This window comes from Lactuca virosa, chromosome 7 (assembly GCF_052849685.1).
Source record: "Lactuca virosa cultivar CGN04683 chromosome 7, Lactuca_virosa_CGN04683_v6, whole genome shotgun sequence".
Taxonomy (NCBI): Eukaryota; Viridiplantae; Streptophyta; class Magnoliopsida; order Asterales; family Asteraceae; genus Lactuca; species Lactuca virosa.
The window spans coordinates 222,938,204-222,960,956 of NC_136432.1; the positions used below are offsets into that span (position 1 = coordinate 222,938,204).

At 33.9% G+C, this 22,753-nt stretch overlaps 1 protein-coding gene across 1 annotated transcript in view; it reads left to right on the forward strand.

Moving 5' to 3' along the window:
• The window catches only part of LOC145124984 (MADS-box transcription factor 23-like), a 25,296-nt gene extending 6,855 nt beyond the window's left edge, over positions 1–18,441 (forward strand). Inside the window, exons 3-9 of the mRNA XM_079060469.1 lie at positions 13,114–13,192; positions 17,293–17,354; positions 17,527–17,626; positions 17,707–17,748; positions 17,830–17,913; positions 18,011–18,135; positions 18,226–18,441. Of these exons, the coding sequence (XP_078916595.1) occupies positions 13,114–13,192; positions 17,293–17,354; positions 17,527–17,626; positions 17,707–17,748; positions 17,830–17,913; positions 18,011–18,135; positions 18,226–18,232 (499 nt within the window). The 3' untranslated portion in view covers positions 18,233–18,441. The remainder of the gene's footprint in view (positions 1–13,113; positions 13,193–17,292; positions 17,355–17,526; positions 17,627–17,706; positions 17,749–17,829; positions 17,914–18,010; positions 18,136–18,225) is intronic.
• Positions 18,442–22,753: the final 4,312 nt, after the last annotated feature.

The window sequence follows — 22,753 nt, forward strand, 5'->3', positions numbered from 1 at the left end:
AGAAGCTACCCGCTACACGCTACCAGCTATTTTTGACAAACACACCTAAATCATTTGATGAGAATAAGTAAACACCCCTATTTTGAAGACCGAACAAAAATGTTGGATGTCACATTAGTAATTACACTAACAAAATGAAGAGGAATAAAAGTTTACAACCGAAACTTTTTCCTTTCATATGATTGTCCAATGTACATTATAAGTGTTTGGAATCAATAATAAAATGTGCTGTTATGTGATCCCCTCTATCAAATACTAACACATTGATGCGATATGGGTGTCATTATAGTCACTTTAAACTCAATATCAAAGATATTAAATGGAATAGCTTTGTCATGTTAAAATAAAGACTTTAGAAAACTATGAACCCTTTAAACCTTGATATTCTTCCAAAATGATTTTAAGGAAAGGGTTACATCCCTTAAATGGGCTCACCCAAGATGAGTTTGCATCAGCCATGCATGGACTGCACCATATTTTGTTGGGACACAAACCCAATCTCATATCGGTAAAAAGAGAAACTAGATGCTAGCATATAAGGCAATATGTAATCCCTTATATCACCAATTGGTTTTAGAAAATAGAACCCCATTGTTCTTCTATATTAAGCATGTTTAGGCTACTAGCGATCCTTACAAATGGTATCAGAGCTATGATCATAGCCTAGATGATGTGGTCGGTGCATGTGGCGCAATCCTCGATAATTCCCGGTCCAACGAAGTTGATCCTGAAGCTTTGTATCGAAAGTCTTCCTGGTGGCCCAGGTAATATAATCAGTTTGTACCGAGAGTATCAGTGGTTTGAAAAAGGATTGGATCTGATGAACAGTTGTTGAGGGGAGACCAAAGACAAAACTTGGTTTTTTTTTTTTTTTTTTTTTTTGGGGGGGGGGGGGAGGATTTTTTGGGTGCAAACCCAATCCCACATCGGTAAAAAGAGAAACTAAATTCTAGCATATAAGGCAATGAGTAATCCTCTCTACCAAAGACAAAACTTGGTTTTTTTTTTTTTTTTTTTTTTTTTTAGGGGGGGGGGGAGGATTTTTTGGGTGCAAACCCAATCCCACATCGGTAAAAAGAGAAACTAAATTCTAGCATATAAGGCAATGAGTAATGTTTTTCTATGTTGAGCATGTTTGGGTACTAGCGATCCTTACATATTTTACTTAAGGAGTAATCAAAAAAATTCCCACTATGGGCTTGGTCCGATCATTCCCACTCCTAGGTTGTCTCGTACTCTAGTATTTATGTGTATCATAAGTTTTTTATAATATTTTGTTCTTATTAAAAAAAGATCATCTTACCATATACTCTCAATGGTGTGTACGTATTAGGATCAAGTTGATGTATGCTAATGACATCCTTATGTTATCGTTGTGTACATACACTAAAAGTATCCCATTTGAGCCAGATATAACATTCTAGCAAATTTACATACTTTGTACATCACTATCATACAATCTCTAACACTCTTGATCGACTAAGGACATAATATCTAACAAGAAATTGTTTTTTGTTAGTATGGTATATTGCATTTGTGTAACCCATTCATTACATGTCGGTCATCATTAACACTTTATACCATGACATGTATATAATTCTTATTATGTTCTTTGAATTGTATCATAATTATCAAGTGACGATCATCTAAATTTTCTTGTTATTTGTTTTTTGCATTCATACTAGTACTTTATGCATCATAAATTATAAATCCAACATGCTTGAGGCATATGAAATATTAATCATTTTTATCTTGTTGAACACTTGAACTTACATATTGATGCTTGCTCAATGGCATGGTAAGTAACAAATTAAACTAATTTAATATTTTATGTATGTTGGTAGCTTGACTAGATCCATTTAGTTACAAAAGTATAGGCTACTAGAGTAAATTTTACTAATCAATCGTCCATGATGACGATTTTACTGTCTTGAAATTCATCGACTCCAACAACTTCACAAATTCCATCAGTGGGTATTAAGCTCGTAATCAACTACTTACATCTTAAGTAGAAATAGAATACTAGTAAAAAAAACTTACTAAAATGGTTGACACTTTAGTTACTGTCTTGAACAATATGTTTCTTTTTTATTTTTACCGCTTTAATGATCCAAGTTTCCAAACTCGATATTCTCTAAAATTAGAAATTTCTATATACTAGAGTAAATTTCACTAACCAATCATCCATGATGTAGGTAGCAAAATTTGTGTTTAGTCCCTATTTTTTTAAAAAAAAACCCGGACCATACTTTCTATTGTTATAAATTGCAGGTTGTGTCTCTGATTTCGTTATACAGCTATAAAAAGGCTTGTTTGACCTTATTTATTTATTAATTCAAAAAAACCCACTAATACCCACCTTTATCCCCCCACCCACATTCATCCTACCACCACCTTAAAACCTAAACTCATTAAAACCTAAACTCATGTTCATATCACATTTGTTTCATCCTCTTCATTAACCCCATTTTGTAAACCCTAAAGAGCACCACCACACTCCGATCAGCATCATCAACGACACCTATTGAACCCTTATCACTGTAGCAACCGTCAAACTACCCATGTAAATCTAAAACTCAAACCATCACCCCTAGATCCATGTGTAAATCTGAAGAAACCGCCACATCACCAAAGCAGCTGTCATACCTCTTTGACAAAATTGCAAATTTGGTCCCTGTGGTATGTCAAAAGTAGCATGTTTGGTCCAAAATGGGTTTGGCTTGCAAGGATGGTCCAATAGTTTCTATTTGTTGCGAGTTTAGTCCAATGGCTTAACAGCCGTTACCAAGCTCCTGTTAATTTACCCATGCCCCTCTCACTTAAGGGTATTTTAGTCCATTCATCCCTGTAACCGTTCCCGCTAAAGCTCAATAAAAGCAGTTCGTCTCCTCAATAAAGTAGATCGTCGTTTAACCAAGATCAATAAAAGCCCTAGACACAAAATCAGTTATGTTAGTTAAGCTGCAATTTGTAGAGATTATCGGTGGATGAACATACCAATGTGGCACGTAAGGTTGTTAAACACACCCTTCAACCCCAAGGTTGTTTATGGTACGTAATTTGCCCTTTTTCATCTTTTGATTTCTTGATTTTTTTTGAAGTAAGTCCACCTAAGGTGTTTTTTTTCTTGTTTTGAAGATGGACACCCAACATTGTTTACCATTAAGTTGTACCATGGAGGTGAGTTCACTAAGTACCCTGATGTCCGTTACATTGATGGAACTGTAAACTATGTTGACATGGTAGATATAGATGAGTTTTCAGTTCATGAGCTCGATGCAATCATGAAGGGTTTTAGATATGTGGTTCCTCCTGTTATATACTACCATTTTCTTGTGCCTGGTGGAGACTTCCACTTTGGTCTTCGCCCTTTAGGAAATGATGAAGATGTTGCAAACTTTTCTCAATATGTTAGTGAGCACAAAGTGATGAAGGTATACACAGAACATGGTGAAACAAGACTACTCACCTATTTCTTGAATCCTAAGCCTGTTACCAAGGTTACCCTTGTACAGTTAGATGAACCACATGAGGATGTGCAACACATTGATGAAGCTCCTGATGACCAATCAAAGGAAACACCTGTGATGACTACACCTACTGATAATTTAGTTGATGTGGTGCCCACTCAAGCAAACCAACCTGAAATCCAAGTCAATGAAATAGTTCAAGTCGTATCCTTATCACCTGGATATAATAGGAGAAGGGTTATGAGCAAGGATGGAGTGATGGCATCTTGCAGTAAGAAAATATACTTTGATGATATTGGTGAGACTGAGCAGATAGCCAAGGACTTTGTTGAGGCAGCTACTGATTTTGATATTGGACTCTACCAACAAATACTACAAAGCAATGTTGATGGAGTCAATGGCACTGACATAGTTGCTTGTTCTTTGATCTTCTCCATTGCTTTTTCATGCTTGCTTGCTTGTTCTTTTATATCATCCATTGCTTTTCTTAGCTTGTTGATTGTCCTAAGCAGCCCTGGTATTATAACTTTGGAACGAGCACACATGGGTTCATCATACCACCCAATAAACCCACATGATGAATTCTTGAAAAAAAGAAGAAAGAAACATTAGATCATCAGGGAGCAGTCGTCAAAATAAAGTGTAACATACTTACCGAGTCAGGACATCCCCAAAATCGGCGCCCTGGGTTGTTATCTGTCCACGATGTCCAAACTATCGCCCACTTTCTGTAGAATCACATCACCATTGTCGATGGAGAAGATGAAATCACAGGGGGGTGATCGATGGAGAAGATGAAATCAGAGAGGAAGTGATAGTTAGGGCTTGTTGCTGGAGACGAGAATAGAGACGTTGTAGTCTCTTTATGGACTAAATAATAATAAAATAATAAAGGGGCTAGATGAATGGACTAAAATACCCTTAAGTGAGAGGGGCATGGGTAAATTAACGGGAGCTTGGTAACGGCTGTTAAGCCATTGGACTAAACTCGCAACAAATAGAAACTATTGGACCATCCTTGCAAGCCAAACCCATTTTGGACCAAACATGCTAGTTTTGACATACCACAGGGACCAAATTTGCAATTTTGTCTACCTCTTTTCTTTTCCTACTTTACTTCCCTTCCCTATTCAACTTACCCGATCATCTGAAAATTTCAGAAGCCAGGATTTGGACCATGGGTTTAAAAAAACATGTTTTGAAAGTTCGGATTTCAAAAATTGGCTCACCGGTGGATATTGAATTAACTTCGGATTCCATTTCACTACATCCACTTCCGCATGAAACCACGTTTTCCTCTCTTATTTGATTCTTTAAATCTAAAGTTTTGGTGCTCAATTTCATTTTTTTGTCTGGTTTATATGTACCATAAGTTTTGGGGTTCTGTTTTTGAAAGTGAAACTGAAAAGCTTGTCGGAGAAGACGGCCACTAGATTCTAACGAGCAAGCTTTAGAACAACCATCACCATATGTATGATTTTACTTTCGATTATGATTTCAAAGAACCATTTTTAGGTTTGATTTGGATTTCAGGAACCAATTTTAGGTTTCTTTTTATTTTGGTTTGGTGGTTACAAGAGGTGGTTTCTAAAGGTTGAGAATGAGGACATGGAAGAGAGATGGCAGTAACAAAAGGCACATTGCATTTTCTAAAAACTATAATTAATAAAAAAAAAATTAGAGTAAATTACACGTATCGTCCCTCGTGCAGGTGCCAAAAGATACGTTCAGTCCCTATTTTCAAAAATTAATTAGGACCGTCCCTAGGTTGCCATTTCCTTGCACGGGTAGTCCCTATCGTCGTTAGCCATTATTGGTTGTCATTTAAGTGCCTCACATGCCTTGCAAGCTTGCTAGGGATCATCCCCCATTTGTTTCAAACTTGTGTGTTTCATCCCTCCTTAGCTTAAATTTGCGTGTTGTATCCTTTACTAGACATAAAATTACTATATTACCCTTACTCTTTTATTTTTAGTTTAATTATAACGTATTTTCTATTTAAAACGAATTAGATTCCACCCTACCCCTACCCCACCCACCCACCCTAAAGATCTAACCTAATATATCTTCGTTCCATTTTTCTCTAAGATCAGCTCCCAAAAACCATCAACATCACCATTACTATCGGATCGCCACAGTCGGACCACTAATCACCAGAGACAATAACCTCACCGAAGTAGAGAATATATATATATATATATATATATATATATATATATATATATATATATGTGTGTGTGTGTGTGTGTGTGTGTGTGTGTGTAATACCAAGAGAGAGGGAAAAAGAGATAGAGATCTATATTCCGAAAACAACTCTATTCAAATATGTGATTTAGGGTGCGCCATCACCAACCCTTTTACATCTAGATATCAAATCTACACTCCATTTGAGGATCTATATTTCGAAAACTCTTCTGACTTCTTCGATGGTGACAAGTGGTGGTTGCTAGAGCTGAAAAAGAAGACAATGAATCTAGGGTTTTGATTCTAAATCTCAGTCACTCTAGATTTTACATCGCCAATGGGATTTGATGACTGATTTTAGGTTTAGGAGATTCATCTCAAAAATCAATTACAATCAAAGGTTTTAGATTAGGATTTGGTTTTAATTATAGGTTTTAGATTCTTGTTCTAGTATCAGATTTGGGTTTGATATTCAAATTCTAGTCTTAATATCAGATTAGGTGGGGACCAGTGGTGGTTGCAAGAGGTGCCAACCATAGTAGGAGATAATTGTCAACGGTAACAGGAGGTGGTTTTCGTAATTTAGAAAGAGCATAGGGAAGAAAGAGAGAGAGAGAGAGAGAGAGAGAGAGATATGAAAATGATATAAGTTTTTAAAATTCATAATTATTCCAGTTTAATTGATAGATTATAAAAAAAATGAAAAATAAACAAAACAAGGAAATATAGTCATTTAAAAAAACGAAAGGACTCAACACGTCTTTGGGGCACTTAAACAGAAGCCACTAACGCTAACCGTAACCGTGCAGGGAAATGGAAAATCAGGGACAGTCCAAGTCAATTTTTGAAAATATGGATTGAACGTGCCTTTTGACACCAGCACGAGGGATAATTCATGTAATTTACACAAAAAAATATAGAAAAACAAAAAAATAATAAAAAATAAAAAATAAAAAATAAAAAGGTTAATATATGCTTTTCATGTTTGATAGGAACGAATTGTACAACTTATAATGATATAAGAGATTGTTCGAGATATTTTTAAAAATAAGAAATAAACACATATTTTAACACTTGAACGATGGAAGTTTCGTATAATTTACTCTATATACTAATATGGTCCTATTGGTAGGATTCAGTTTAAATCATTTATTACACCAACCGTTGCTCGTTAATAGAGCGTCTAATCTGAAATGTAGCATATATTATCAAATAAAAAAGAGGTACTAGTAACATTTATGCTTAGGTGATCTCGGAATTTTGGAGTTCTTAATTGCAAGGAAGACTAGGACCATGCTTGCTCCTCTAGGTATAAACCTGAAAGTGCGATCTGGGTGCCATGTTATTTAAAACTTAAAATTGAACATCTTCAATGGAAAAACTTTAGCACCTTGGAAGAATGACTGGATCCCTTTACACCTTTGAGGTTTTTCTAAGACAACTATTAAGGAAAATAGAATCACATCCCTTAAACATGTGATATTTAACGTTAACCTATGATGGGTTGTGCCTAGCCCATGCGTGAACCATGCACTATTTCCCTTATGAAGTGCATAGACTGAGTCGCGAAGGGCTTGGTTTGGGATTTCCTACTCCCAATGTCTCTCATCCTTTAGTCTTTAGTTGTATGTTCCTCGTAACTCATTATAGAATGTCATTTTCATTAAAACAATGATTGCACCATAGCTATGATCCTTATTGCGAGACCGTAATAAGATCAAGTTGACATCCACAAAGGGACGTTGATATTTTATGGTTATATACATACACTAACAACAAGAAATACCCCAAGTTAATGATTATAATGTTTTTTGGTTAAATTTGTTTATGTTTGGTAATCCCAAGGTTCTAAATAACGTTAGGTGTGACTTGGTGACAATGTCAAGCCTCAAGCTTTTACAAGTTGTGACGAGCCATGTCGTTTGTAAGACATGACTTAAGGCGGCAATTTTGTATATAATTTTATATATATATATATATATATATATATATATATATATATATATATATATATATATATATGAAGGGTTTTGAGCATTCTAACACTCCTATGGTGTGCATGCAACCTTAGAAACCTTGGATCTATGTTTTCTCTATTATACATGCAAACTTTCATTTTTCCAAGGTTTCATCCTAACTAGCATACCATGAAGTATATGTAATAAAAAAAATCTAGTAGAATGACATACATTTTCTTGTAGCTTGATTCCTTAAGCCTTTAAGAGCCTAGGGCCCCAAGTGTGATGCCTCAAATGCTTCACATTGTTGCTCCAACAATTGGAAGAACTTGAGAGAAGTATACTTGTACTCAAAATCGGCTAGCCCTCTTTCCTTTCACTTAGGTGCCGATTTTGGTACTTGTGGGGTCCTTTATATAGTGTGACACAACTAGGGTTACACCATGCAAACCCTAATGTGCATGACTTTCCATATTCCTCATGCTCCATGGGTTTTAACCTCCATGGAGTATCCATGGGTCACCACATGGGTTTAGCCCAACATAAAGGATTGTGGATCATAAGCCCACTTTATAAGACTGAATGATTTACGCAATCAATCCCCATTTATTTAATTAGTCTATTTTGATCACAAAATCAATTCCAATTGATCATTACTAATTAAATAATATGATTTCATATTAATATATTAGAACTTATAATATATTAATAAATCATAAATATCCTCTCCTCATAAGTCCATCCTTACAAATTTGTTCCGGTGCCATGCAACCCAAATGGACCATGCTACTCTCAGGTCAAGTACATACCAATTATAGTTATGGGCTTAGACACTAAATCCAATAGTCTCCCACTTGGATAAGTCTAATAACTATAACTGCAAGTACGACTTGAAACACCGACTAGCAATTGTAGCTCTTAAAAGCCTCTGTCGAAACGAGACACTCCATTTTAGATAAGTGATCATATAATCCTCTGTGCTCAAGATATTAGTTGGACAAATACATGGAACAACGTCGTACTTATTGTCCAACAGTTTGTTTCTCGATCTCCGATTTGTTTGACATAGAACGTAATCGAACACATCAATTTAGTTCTGACCGGGCCCGACACATAAGTCAAAACAAAATCATCGAGGGGCCCAAGATAACGCTTTTAATCCTCCAAGGACTAAAAGGAACAGATAAACTTCGACTCATATGCTTGTACTAACTACTCATCAAAATTGTACACAACAACACGCTTTATAGCATCAAGTTACTGAAGCATTTTCGTACTATCAATGCACAACCAACTCATAGTCAACAACTTATATCTCTTGGTTTGAAGACTTATATGATATTATCGTCTCACGATCACTCGAGATAAATTCCATGAAGTGCTACAAGTGAGCACGGGTTTAATCCAATACTCAGACCTTATGATTTAATGAATGATTAGATAAAGAGTCCTTAATAAAACACCCAAATGAAATGTTAAGGTTAGGACCTAACACAATATTTTACAAAGTGGAAGAGGGATGCCGTAATCCAACTTGCAAAACATTTGAAGGTAAGTAAATGACGATTTACCAATTTCCACCATGAAAAACAAAATTGTTATTAAGTTTTTTGAAACTCCTAGATCCTTTGAGATTCATTGAACAATTCAATGGCATGTTTAAATCTCGATTATGCCCTTCAGGTTTGTGACTGGGATACCGAGGATCACAAACAAGGTGTGAATAACCATGCAAAATGTGCTTGGTACTCCCGACTCTATCACCCAATCAATGTGTCGGTTAACCACACACGCTCCATTGATCTTATGATAAACATCGAGCCACCCTTTTCCACCCTTACTAGTCCAAATTAATGTGCCGGTTAACCACACACGCTCCATCAACGACTTGGTAAGGTGCAAAGTGCAATTTTCATGGATTAGCATCAATTTCATATTTTCCTAAAGTAACTAAGATTGGGAATTTAATAAAAAGTTTAGTTACTTTATTATCATTATACTTAATGAGAGTTATAGTCCTATACTACCCGTTCGGCTAACGACCCTCCACCAGTCAAGGAAGCGGTGGGTGAGAGTAGACACCCATTAAACTGTGATTTTATAGGCAGTAACCTTATACCCCCTTTATAGACCGACTTCGTGAATGAGGCCTACTAACGGTAAGACTGACTTGATCTTATATATATATATATATATATATATATATATATATATATATATATATATATATTAACTTATAATACTATAAAGTATAAGGGTTGAATTTTAAATTTTTAAAATTCTAGGGTTTGGAATTAAAGTATTCTAAAGTGACTTTATAAATTCCAAAACTTGAGGGCAAGTTTTTAAACTGTTCAAAACCTTTCATTTCTATAACTTATGAGATTTAATGACTTTTAAGGAAAAGACTTTTGGAATTCCATAACTTGAGGACAAGTTATGGAGTCAATTAAAAGGCATTTAGATCAATAATTAAACTAACAAGAAATGTCAAATAATATCTATGATCTAGCAAAACTCATAAGCAAGGATAATTCACATCAACAATTTTCAAGTAATTAGCCTAACCATTTAAACTAATACAAAACATGAAACTTTGACAATTATCTTTTGAATTGGATAAGCATGATCATTACCACATCAAAAACAGGTTTATAAGTTCAAAACCAGTTTAGAGTAATGATCCTAGTGCAATTCCAGCTTTAAAACTCGAAAATCTGCACTCAGGAGCACCAACTCGTCGACTGCATGAACAAACTCGGCGAGTTGGTCAGATTTGTGAGGGGACTCGACGAGTTCCCCAGTGGACTCGGCGAGTCCACTGTCCAGAAAGCAGAAAATCGATTTTTGAAGCATTTGAAAGCAAGTAGCATCAAGTATAATTGAAAACAAGCCTACGCTCTGATACCACTGAAGAGTTATGAGCATTCTAACACTCCTAAGGTGTGCATGCAACCCTAGAAACCTTGAATCTATGTTTTCTCTATTATACATGCAAACTTTCATTTTTCCAAGGTTTCATCCTAACTAGCATACCATGAAGTATATGTAATACAAAAATCTAGTAGAATGACATACCTTTTCTTGTAGCTTGATTCCTTAAGCCTTTAAGAGCCTAGCACCCCAAGTGTGATGCCTCAAATGCTGCACACAACACCACCAACAATTGGAAGAACTTGAGAGAAGTATACTTGTACTCAAAATCGGCTAGCCCTCTTTCCTTTCACTTAGGTGCCAATTTTGGTAGCTATGGGGCCCTTTATATAGTGTGACACAACTAGGGTTACACCATGCAAACCCTAATGTGCATGACTTTCCACATTCCTCATGCTCCATGGGTTTTAACCTCCATGGAGTATCTATGGGTCACCACATGGGTTTAGCCCAACATAAATGATTATGGATCATAAGCCCACTTTATAAGAATGAATGATTTACACAATCAATCCCCCTTTATTTAATTAGTCTCTTTTGATCACAAAATTAATTCCAAATTAATTCTTGATCGATACTGATTAAATAATATGAGTTCATATTAATATATTAGAAGTTATAATATATTAATAAATCATAAATATCCTCTCCTCATAAGTCCATCCTTACAAATTTGTTCCGGTGCCATGCAACCCAAATGGACCATGCTACTTTCGGGTCAAGTACATACCAATTATAGTTATGGGCTTAGACACTAATATATATATATATATATATATATATATATATATATATATATATATATATATATTCTACTATTATCCATTTTTATATACATATATGACTTAAGGCGACATTTTGTTAAAGATTCGCATCATGTACAAGCCTTGGAATTATGACGTGTCATGGCGAAGCGATGGAGATATTTTTAGAACCTTAGGTAATCATACTCACTCAGTTTTTTCCATTTATCTTCTTACATATGAAATATTTCGTTTATCAAGTTTGTTTGGGTACAGAGTTAGTTTTTCAAGTTAAAATATAGATAATTTACTAGAACAACAAAAATGGAGTTCAATAGGGAATGCACCAACTTGATTAAAGCACAAGAGATATGTTGTGCCATTTGAAATAAACCATCAAAGGTCTTAAAAAAGATTTGTTTTCAACATATGAAGACAATAGAAACAACCATATATAGACAATTATTTTTTTCACGCCAAAAGGAGGTGATGGCGGTCTACGTATATTCTCTTCCAAAAGATCTCAATGTTAGGGTTTCATGAATACTTTGGAGATAATCCCAAGAATAACATAGTAGAATGCTACCATTGAACCAGAGCTCTTGGAAGAGAAGTTATATGCTTGTTTAGAACCTATAAATTGTGAAGATTTTGATGAAGCTCTATCTAAAGTCTTAGTGGGTTTACCAAAAGGAGTTTGCTTGTAAATCAAGTTAACGGATGGATGCAAGCCTGTGTTGGAACATGCATAGGAGAAAATTGAAACCCGTGATTGTTAAAGAAATATGATTATATATGTAAACCCAAAACACTGAATGAAGCCATCAACCAAGTAACAACGAGGAATTATTAGGTCGAGATAAAAAAAAGAGGCTCACACGACACTTACATCATAAGCATGTAACTACTAGAAGCACCATCATGATGAATCGTTCACACCCACTAGGTTAGCTTGAGTATGAAATGCAACAACTAGGAACACAAGAGAATTATTTCATATGCAATGAAGAATCTAGTGCAAAGCGGACCTCAATTACTCCTACATTACTCCTACAATGCCCAGCAAGAACAAAACCAAAAGATACTATATTCCTCCAAATTCCATGTTTGATGGATTTTACTATTCATAGGGAAAATGTACAAATTCAATTTCTATTCCTTCTTTTATTTAAAATACCAAAATACACAATTATATGTATATCAAATACATAAAAATAAAAATAAAAATTGATCATAAGAAAATTTTAAGCTATTCAATTTCTATCATTTAATTACATTTCATCTCCTACCAATCAAACACATTAACTACACAATTTATTGAGATTCTTATTCCTTTGAAAGATGCAACTCTTCTAAAACAAATTTTAAACCAAAGTTCAGCCCCTTGGTTTCATAAGTTAAAGCTTATTTGCCAATCTCTAACTTTACTTATTGGAACATAAGGAATGAATAAAAGAGCAAGAATTCTCTCTCAAAATCAGTTATGTTTTTTAACTTCCATCCAGAAAGGGAAAGGTACTATGATCAGGACCTACTTTGTAAGATTCTAACATGCTTTCAAAAAAGGGAAAGGTACTATTAATCACCATCAAAATCAAGGAGGAGTTGATTCACCTTCATTGAAGGATGTTGTATAGACAACACACGATCACCTTGATCAGTTCAGTGAAATATGAATTGGTTGAGGAAGGTGGTTATCGCTTAATCAGACAAATTTAAATGTACTCCATGAAATTTCCATTACGTTACAAGCATTATTTTGTAAGATTCTAACATGCTTTCAAAAAAATTGATAAGATACTAATGTTTGATTTGGGTTATCAGCATGACAAAGATAATAGAACGATACAACAAAGCAAAGGATGAACATCATCATATGTTGAATCCCACTATGGAAGTTGAGGTACCATTCTTCAAATTCCCTTAATTGTTACAACTGCATTGATACAAAAAAATAGATTTGCTTTTCTATCTTTCAATTTACTTTCTATAACCAAAATTTTAAGCCATAACTACTAAGCATATATTTTTGTCAAACCTCCCACTCAAAATATTTGTTAGTGACATTCTTGACATCCAGTTCATAAAATGATTAATTGACACTTTCAATTTTCACCTGTCAAGAATTAATTCTGCAAACCTTTCAAAAATACGAGTGTGCATAACTAGCTATGTATGTATTAAAAAATGACAAATTTCTCTTCTCATATCCCATTAAACAAGATAGTCCATGAGCATTAAACACTAGTCCTTAAGCCTTTTAAGATTCTTAAAGATATGTAGTCATGAAATAGTAACAAAATTTCAGATTCCTTCCACCTAGGTATCTCAAACTTTCTTTGAAAAGGTTTTACCCCTCGTGTTTCATTTTTGTTCCTTATATGTGAAATTATGTAAATTCTAACTCGTTTACCTATTCGACTAATGACTTGGAAATGACATGGCAACAACATCGCAAAATATTTAAAATAATTTCATTAAACAATAACCAAGTTTCATTTTTGTTCTTTTAACAGAAGGGATGACTTGTTAGCATAAACTGCTAGGTTGGTTTTGTTTAGGATTATGTGGAATTTTCATGTCATAAAAAATAAAAAGCAAAACATCTTTAATTAGGTTTAACAGGAGGAACCGAGGAATAGTAGTATGTAAACTCGGTGTTCAGAACTCATTGGTGTGTAACAAAAAAACTTGAGTGGTAAAACCTCTTCAAAGAAACTTAATTAAAAGGTACCTAGGTTACACAAGAATAACACTTGGTTGATATTTAATGACCGATCCAATCTTTAATATCCAGTCAAATACCTGATAAAGCTTTGTTCAGTGCATATTTTTTTAGCGTAAAATACATTAGGCTTCCAAGGAGTAATGCATTGCATACTACATATCTACCTTCAAGACCTCCTACCCTATTTTCCCTCCTTAACATATTCCTGTTGATTATGAGTGTCTTTCTTATGCCTGATGCATCTACTTTCTGACTAAAAGCATTTCAACTCTGAGAGTCGAACCAAATTTCAAACTTTGTGCAACTGCCACCTAGAAATCACCCCAGGAACACTCAATTCTTGTTATAATTTTGTTCTACAACTTACACAAAGTTAGCAGCTAGAATAAAAGAAGGACTAAAGCTGTGGATACTTGACCATATCAGAAACTAAACAATAAACAAGTACTATTCCAATCCAAGATTATTAGTCTCACATCATGTAAGCCATCATAATAAAGGCACTCTCCCCTATTGATGCAAAGTTTCTAAGCTCCAGTGTTAAGTTTATATAGAAAGTCTTCCAATTTTGATACAATGTTTCTGTGGGTAAATATTGGACTTCCTATGGAATACCCTTTCACTTAACTAGGTCAAAACTGAGCACATAAGACATGTACATAACGATAGACGTGGGAGTTAAAATATAAATAGAACTTACAGCCACACAAAATGTTTATTTTAAGAGTCTGAGTGATCTAAATGTATCAACCAAATCTCAATTGGGGTACACCTAAAAGTTTTGTTATTAGAAACAACATTAATAACTTAAGAAACAACCAATAGTGTAGTTCCAAATCCATGGGGACCTATATATCCTATTTTTAAAAAATTTAAGTGACTTGGTCAATGGGACGACTTTTTTGCAAAACTAGGGTTGTTTATGAAAAGCTTTGTAGAAATGGGGTGTTTTTTATATTGGTTTGTAAGAATAGGGTTTTTAAAGATTTAGGTCTCACTAAATACAAAGCTGATTTTGAAATTTTTATATATAACCTTGAACTTTTGATTTCTTACTATTAAACTATATATATATATATATATATATATATATATATATATATATATATATATATATATATATATATATATATATATATATATATATATATATATATATATATATATATATATGTTTTTTTATTTATATTTCTCCTTTCCAAACACAAACGGCCATTTACATATACTACCATTTTAAGCATTTAAGTTTTAATCACATGATTGCATTACTTATATATTTTTTTGTTTAAAATATTGTTCTTCGTGATTTATTTATATAAATTGAACAAAATAAAGGTAAAAAATGTAATTTTCTGGGATATTTTAAAATCTGCTACTACTTTATGCAATTATAAATTTATTTTAACCCAAGTTGATATTGTCACTCGCAAAGGTTATCATTTTATATTATAATGTTCATTGGATTACTTAAATTTTCAAAACTTTAATCCAAAATCTAGAAAGGAATTTAAGCATAACAAATTTGAGATTTAAACAATGAATTTAAGAATATTTAAACAATGATTTGAGCATAAAAAATTAAAGAGAATCCATTTTGCAGAGGTATTTAAAATGTTTATATAATTTACCAAAATGATTGTGTTCCATCAAAAAAATAGCATTAGCATGCCATGATTTAATTTTTTTAGATGTACATAAAGTCATTTTAAAGTTGAATAATTGTTTGAGCTTATGAAATTACATGAATTTGTCTTTTATTTTTTTTTGAACGACAACTTAACTTGTTAGATATTAATGTTAATACTCCAATTTTTGTTGGAATCAATGATCGAACCATGACATCCTCATTTTTCCAAACTAAGAGGCTATGCTTCTACCAATTGGGTTATTCTCAGTTGGCAAATTACATGAATTTGTAACCAAGTATTATAATATGGCTAGGTTGAAAATGTTAAATAAAAAAACTAATTACCTTATATCCAATATTTTTTTATGTTTACCTTATATCCAACTTAATTAAATAGCGGGTTAACCGATTACCCAAATTACTTAATTACTTAATATATAATTAAATCTATAAACCATGGATATGATATTACTCAAATTACTTAATTTTTCATTAATGTTTTGTATAAACACAATTCAAAAATTACAATAACTTTTATGTTGTGGTATATAACAAATTTAATGCAAGTATATTTGTTTAATTATATAAAATATAAGTATATAACTAAAACTGATACGTTTAATATAATATTAGTTTGTAACTGATTTAATGGAATATTAATTACGATTATTTTGCGATAAATTAAACTATTTAAAAAAATATTAGTTCATATAAATCCTTCATTTTAATGTCAGGTTTAAAAGTTAATAATTTATATAATATTATTTCTATTACATTTTCCTTCAAAGAATTATCATCGTTTTAATGATACGACATATAGAAAGTCAAGTAATTGTACATACATGATTCAATGAATAAGTTATAAATAATATTAAGATGATAAATTGTTAGATATATAAAATTGAAGGGCTATATTTGTAAATTTGAAAATCAGTTTTGTGGTAAATGGGGCCCAATTTCTCAAACAACCCTATTCTTACAAACCAATTTCAAACGACCCTCTTTTTACAATGGTTTTTTAAAACAACCCTAGTTTTGCAAAAAAACTCTCAATGGGACACCCACCATGTGGTATGGGCTGAGTGTGAGGCCGTATGGCGTGTCAACTTAACTTGTAAGGTCGTATGAATCATACCAAACCTATAGTGGTTCAACATTATTACCTATAAATCTATAACTTTTTATATAAACCTTTAAACAATTCCTCAATGGTGTTTAACTCATTTTTCACCATTTATATAACATATATTAACACATGAACATTCAACCAAGTTGGTAGGTACTATTTACCCAATCAAAACCATAAATGACAACAATTCTCTTTAAAGCATTAATTATACTTACAACTAAATCAGATACCTCACATTTCTACCAATATCCTTACTCCTTTTGCATATTGAGCTAAGCTACTTACCAAAAGCACTAAAATTCACATGATATTGAATCATGAAAGTTTGGGTGGTACATTATGCGATTCTTTTCTACAAAGGCATTACAGCATATATAACTCAAGTTTTGAACTGGGTGATAGTTTTACCATGTTTTATTTCATTTACTTTTTCTCAAAACTAACAGAAAGCTTTAATCCAGCATATCAACAACTTTGCATTATAAAGATTACTTCAAACATTTATTTTTCCATCACTAGTTTTGGCAAGGGGAAGCAGCTCGGTTGAGACAACAATTACAATGCTTGCAACATAGCAACAGGTATTAATTGCTCACTCAATTACAAGCTACACATGAGGACTCGATAAAGAAGAGTCATAAGATTGTTTTACTTTTATATCACAGGAATGGTTTCTATTATTTAGATTTTAGTAAAACTCTAATTAAAGGAGGATACAATCTTTGGCCAGTGAAATAATGTTTACCTTAACAGGCAGCTTTCTGGAGAAGGGATTGCTGGCTTGAGTGTCAAAGAACTACAAAATCTGGAAAACCAATTGGAAACAAGTTTAAAAAGTGTTCGGATGAAAAAGGTAGTTCTTCCATGCAAAGAGTTCACTGTATCAACTATTAAGTCATCAATGATGCTAAGCATGCCTAAATTTTACTGCAGGAACATATTTTCACAGAAGAAATCAAAGAATTACACCGAAAGGTACAAAAGTAAAACAAGAAGTTCCTTTAGATTATGATTTGTGCATGAAGTTACAGTCTTTGACCAATACTACTGTTGCAGGAGAGTCTTATGGTTCAAGAAAATAAAGAATTACACAACAAAGTAAACCTCGAGCATCAAGAAAAAGCAGAATTGCAAAAGAAGGTACTGGAATAGATCGAAAACAAGATAATTAAATTCTTATTACCACTGAAAATATCTGGTCCAATAAGCAAGGCTAAGTATAAGTTCATCAATCCAGATTTATGGATTGTGGAGTACCAATGAAGTAAACAAACACTACAACACCTCCTTTTCCTTAAGCATTGATAACAACTTAAATGCACCACAGAAGGATGACATAGCAGCAGAAGCCATGAAACTAAGGTAAGAACCATGCAAAGAATGAACAAAATTCCATTGAACCCAAATATTCACGTTTAAGCATGTAATATAAGATATTGAAATGTGTAACAGGTTATAACGAATCGACATATCTGGTAGGGACCACGAAATTTTTTTTATAACAGATGTACAAGAGACTTGAGCAATAGAAGGTGCACCTAGGGACCACGAATCGACATATGCTCTATTCTGCTGTAAAGCTCCACCAACATTGTAAAAAGATTCAATCATGCATAGGTCGTCAATTTATTCTACGAATTCTGAATGTATAGTTTCAATAATATAAAATGTGAGGAGTATGATTTGAGATGTTCTAAAATATGATGTCTTTGAATTAAGTATGTATGTACTCTGTATTGTCCAGAAAACCAAAAGTATTATTCTTATAAACATCAACCTTCTTTTTCATATCTATCTATTCTTAATAAAACTCTCTTTGTTTGTCCACATGTCAAACTTTTACAACTATGGTTTGCCACATGGCAGAATATCAATGCATTTTACTAATAAATTTCCCGCTCATATATCCTCTTCATTGATTGATCTAATGAAATTGGTAAATATCCCTTAATATAAGGAATTCAATTCAATTTAATCCCTAAAATTGTGCTTCTGTTTTTGAAAGCTACTCTCTACGCACCAATATATTCAAATGTATAATATCCTTGAAAAACAGAAACTGTATTTAAAATTTAATTATCTTATATCACATACGAATATATCCTTGAAAGCTACTCTCCGATGAACAAATATTTCTCATTTTGGTAGATATTAAACTCAATTTTATCCTCTTATCAATTATTTATCCTTCATTTAAAAAACATTACATATACGGTCCCTTTAAAATAACCCACAATGCGTATATGGTCTTTGTTTCACAAAATAAAATTGATAACAACATTTAACATAAAATCAACTTCCACTTTCTTTGTTTGACAACAATATACAAAACAATTTACAAATTTTATTTTAATTGCATATTATTTTTTTTCCTTTTTTGTTATAAGGATAATTTTGTCTTTTTCAATTTAATGTACAAAAATAAAAATACAACTAACACCATCTAACACATGTTATTATATTAATAATTAAACTATAATTTAATTAAAATTACTTTTAAATTTCTTATCCGTGGTGCCCACGGGTTATAACCTAGTTAATAATATGCATGGCCCCTTTGTTCCGAAATATAATGGTATCATACATTTCTTATTTTTACTTTTTCAAAAGCTTCATGAGCTCATTTTATTGTCAATCATGTTTTCTAATTATGTGTGAGCTCAAAAGTCAAAACAAAAAAAAAAGATACAAAAGGAGAGCATAAAGAGGCGGAAACTCTCTATTAGTTTCCTTCCAAACAAACAAATATCTAGAAGTGTAAAAATGTCCGAGAATTTTTACAATCTTGAGTAAATTACAAGATTCGTCCCTCATCCAAGTGTTAAATTGCGTGTTTAGTTCTTATTTTTAAAAATTAACTCCGACCGTCCATATACTATTTTTTTCTCACTCGGACCGTCTCTGATGAACATAAAATGACTGTTTTACCCTTTTCATTTAATTTTTATTTTACTTATCGTTTGTTTTAAAATTTTATTAAAGAAAAAAATTAAAGAAATAGTCCACCATCCCCCTCTCCTTCCTCTTCCACCACCGCCCACCTTCTTGTTTACTCCATCTACAATGTCTTGTGTCTTGAAACTTGTATCCAAATCCAAACTAATATCGGTAGCTTCTTTTACACAATCGAAAATCAAAATCAAACAACTCTAAGAGGTTCTTGCAAAAATAAAAATCAACCAATCCTTGCAGAAATCGTAAATCAAAGTCAAAAATCCTGAAACATGTAACCAAAACCTGAAATAGAAAATCAAAATCCAACACTTCAAGAGGTTCTTGAAGAAATCGAGCAGTACACAATTGCAAAATCAAACTGGTACCTCCTGAAACCACCACCGGAACCTCCTACAGCCTCCACCGACAACTCTTGCCACCCCCAAATACTAGAACCATAATTTGAAACGTGATACTAAAACCATAATCTACTCAAACCCAAATGAAATCAACACCAGTTTTTTGAAATCTGAAACCAAATCAACCCAATATCTGAAACCAAAATCAACACCAAATCTGTAAAAGAAGTTGGGGAAGAAGCAGATTGTTGGGGAAATCAAAGAAGTTAGGGAATGAAACTACAAATCTGGAAATCTTGAATCTAAATCTAAAAGTCAAGTGTGTTGAGAAGCTTCAAAAACGATTTCTGAAATGAGTTTGTTGGGAAATCTCGAAGTTAGGGTTCCTAGTGTTGAATTTGGTAAAATCCCCTGTAGGTTTTTCATTATATTACAGAATATGAATGTATAATACAACAGTTTACATTAGGACCCCTATACTATATAAAAGTATATAAAGAACAATAAACAATAGCTTAATATACACCCGCAGTTTGAGCTGGGGGGTTCACAAATTCTCAAATTGTTCCGAAAGTCGAGGAATAATTGTGCAGGGAGTCCCTTTGTAAATATATCTGCAAACTGATGTGATGATGGCACATGCAAGACACGTACATGGCCAACTGCAACATGTTCCCTAACAAAATGTAAATCAATTTCCACATGTTTGGTATGTTGGTGCTGAACTGGGTTAGAAGCTAGTACATGGCACTGAGATTGTCACAAAACACAACTGTAGCCTTAGTTAATGGGCAAGACAACTCAAGAAGAAGATTTCACAACCATGCAGCTTGAACAACGACATTAGCTACCCTCCGATACTCAACCTCAACACTTGAGCGGGAGACAACATGCTGACGTTTAGAAGACCAAGATATAAGATTGTCACCTAAGTAAACACAAAATCTAGAAGTAGATCGACGAGTTTGAGGACAACCAGCCCAGTCAGCATCAGTATAAGACACCAAACTATTGACTGAAGACGGATGCAGAAAAAGACCATGCGAAAGAGTGCCTTGAAGATAACGCAGAATGCGTTTGAGGGCAAGAAGATGAGGTTCACGAGTATCATGCATGAATAAACAAACTTGTTGAACAACATAAGCAATATCTAGACGCGTGAAAGTCAGACACTGTAAGGCACCAACAAGGCTCCTGTAAAGAGTAGGATCGGAAACAGGATCACCTTTACGGGAAAGCTTGGGATTAGTGTCGGTTGGGGTGCGACATGGATTGCAAGAAGACATGTCCGCACGAGATAGAATTTCCTTAGCGAAAGCACTTTGAGAAAGGAAAAGTCCCTCGGAAGTGCGAGAAGCGGCAATGCCAAGGAAAAAAGAGAGATAACCAAGATCAGTCGTGGAGAATTCAGAAAATGATCGATAACTCGAGTGATAAGAGAAGGGGAGAATGCGATAAGAATGATGTCATCAACATAGAGAAGAAGATAGATCTGATTTGTGCTCTGTTTATAAGTGAATAAGGAACAGTCGGAGCGGCTGCTGCAAAATCCAATGGAGGTGATGAAAACAGCAAACTGTTGGTACCACACACGTGGTGCTTGTTTCAGACCATAGAGAGCTTTGCAAAGACGAAATACATGATTAGGAAAAGAAGGGTGAACATAACCGGGGGGTTGTTTCATGTAGACCTCCTCGGAGAGATCACCGTGAAAAAATGCATTTTTAACATCTAGTTGATGGATGGGCCACTTTCTAGAGATGGCAATGCTAAGAACCGTACGAATGGTGGCATGTTTAACTACATGACTAAAAATATCATCAAAGTCTAAACTGGGTTGTTGCGAAAAACCTTGTGCAACAAGTCGTCCTTTGTAATGATCGAGTTTAACGTGATTGTCAAATTTGTGACGATAAAGCCAACGACATCCAACGATATTTGCACGGGGAGGAGCAGGAACAAGCTCCCATGTATGATTGGATTTAAGAGCTGGGATTTCACTATTCATGGCCGATTTCCAGTTAGGATCACACATGGCATGCGCGGTGGATCGGGGAATAGGATATATATCAGATGTAGCAGAAAGATTGAAAATTCGGCGAGGCTTTAGAGATCCAGTGCGAGATCTAGGAGTCATGTGATCACTAGTAGGAGCTGTTCGCGATGGATCATTGGGAGCAGGAGGAGAAGAAGTTGCATGAGAGGGATGGTTGGGAGCAGGAAATGAAGAAGCTGCAAGAGGAGAGCTGGTAGATGTCGAGGAATTGACCGCTACCGGTTCAATGACAGGAGAAAGGGAAGAACTACTAACCGTAGGAATAGAGACAAAGGAAGGAGAATCTTCAGGCGTGAACAAGTCATAATCAGACTCGGTTGGAGCAGTATGAAAATCAGAAAACTGAAAGTGTTCTTCATCAAAACTACATGTCGAGAGATAATGATACATTGAGTGATTAGATCAAGACATCTGTAACCCCGATGGTCTATGGAGGGGCCGAGATAAACACAAGCTAAAGAGCGTGGAGAAAAATTATGTTGAATCGTAGAAGAAGTGTTCGGGTAGCATAGACATCTAAAGACACGAAGATGATGATATAAGGGGGCGAAACCAAAGAGAACTTCAAATGGGGTTTTGTAAGAAAGGGTGGTAGTCGGAAGGAGATTGATAGTATGAGTGGCGGTGAGAA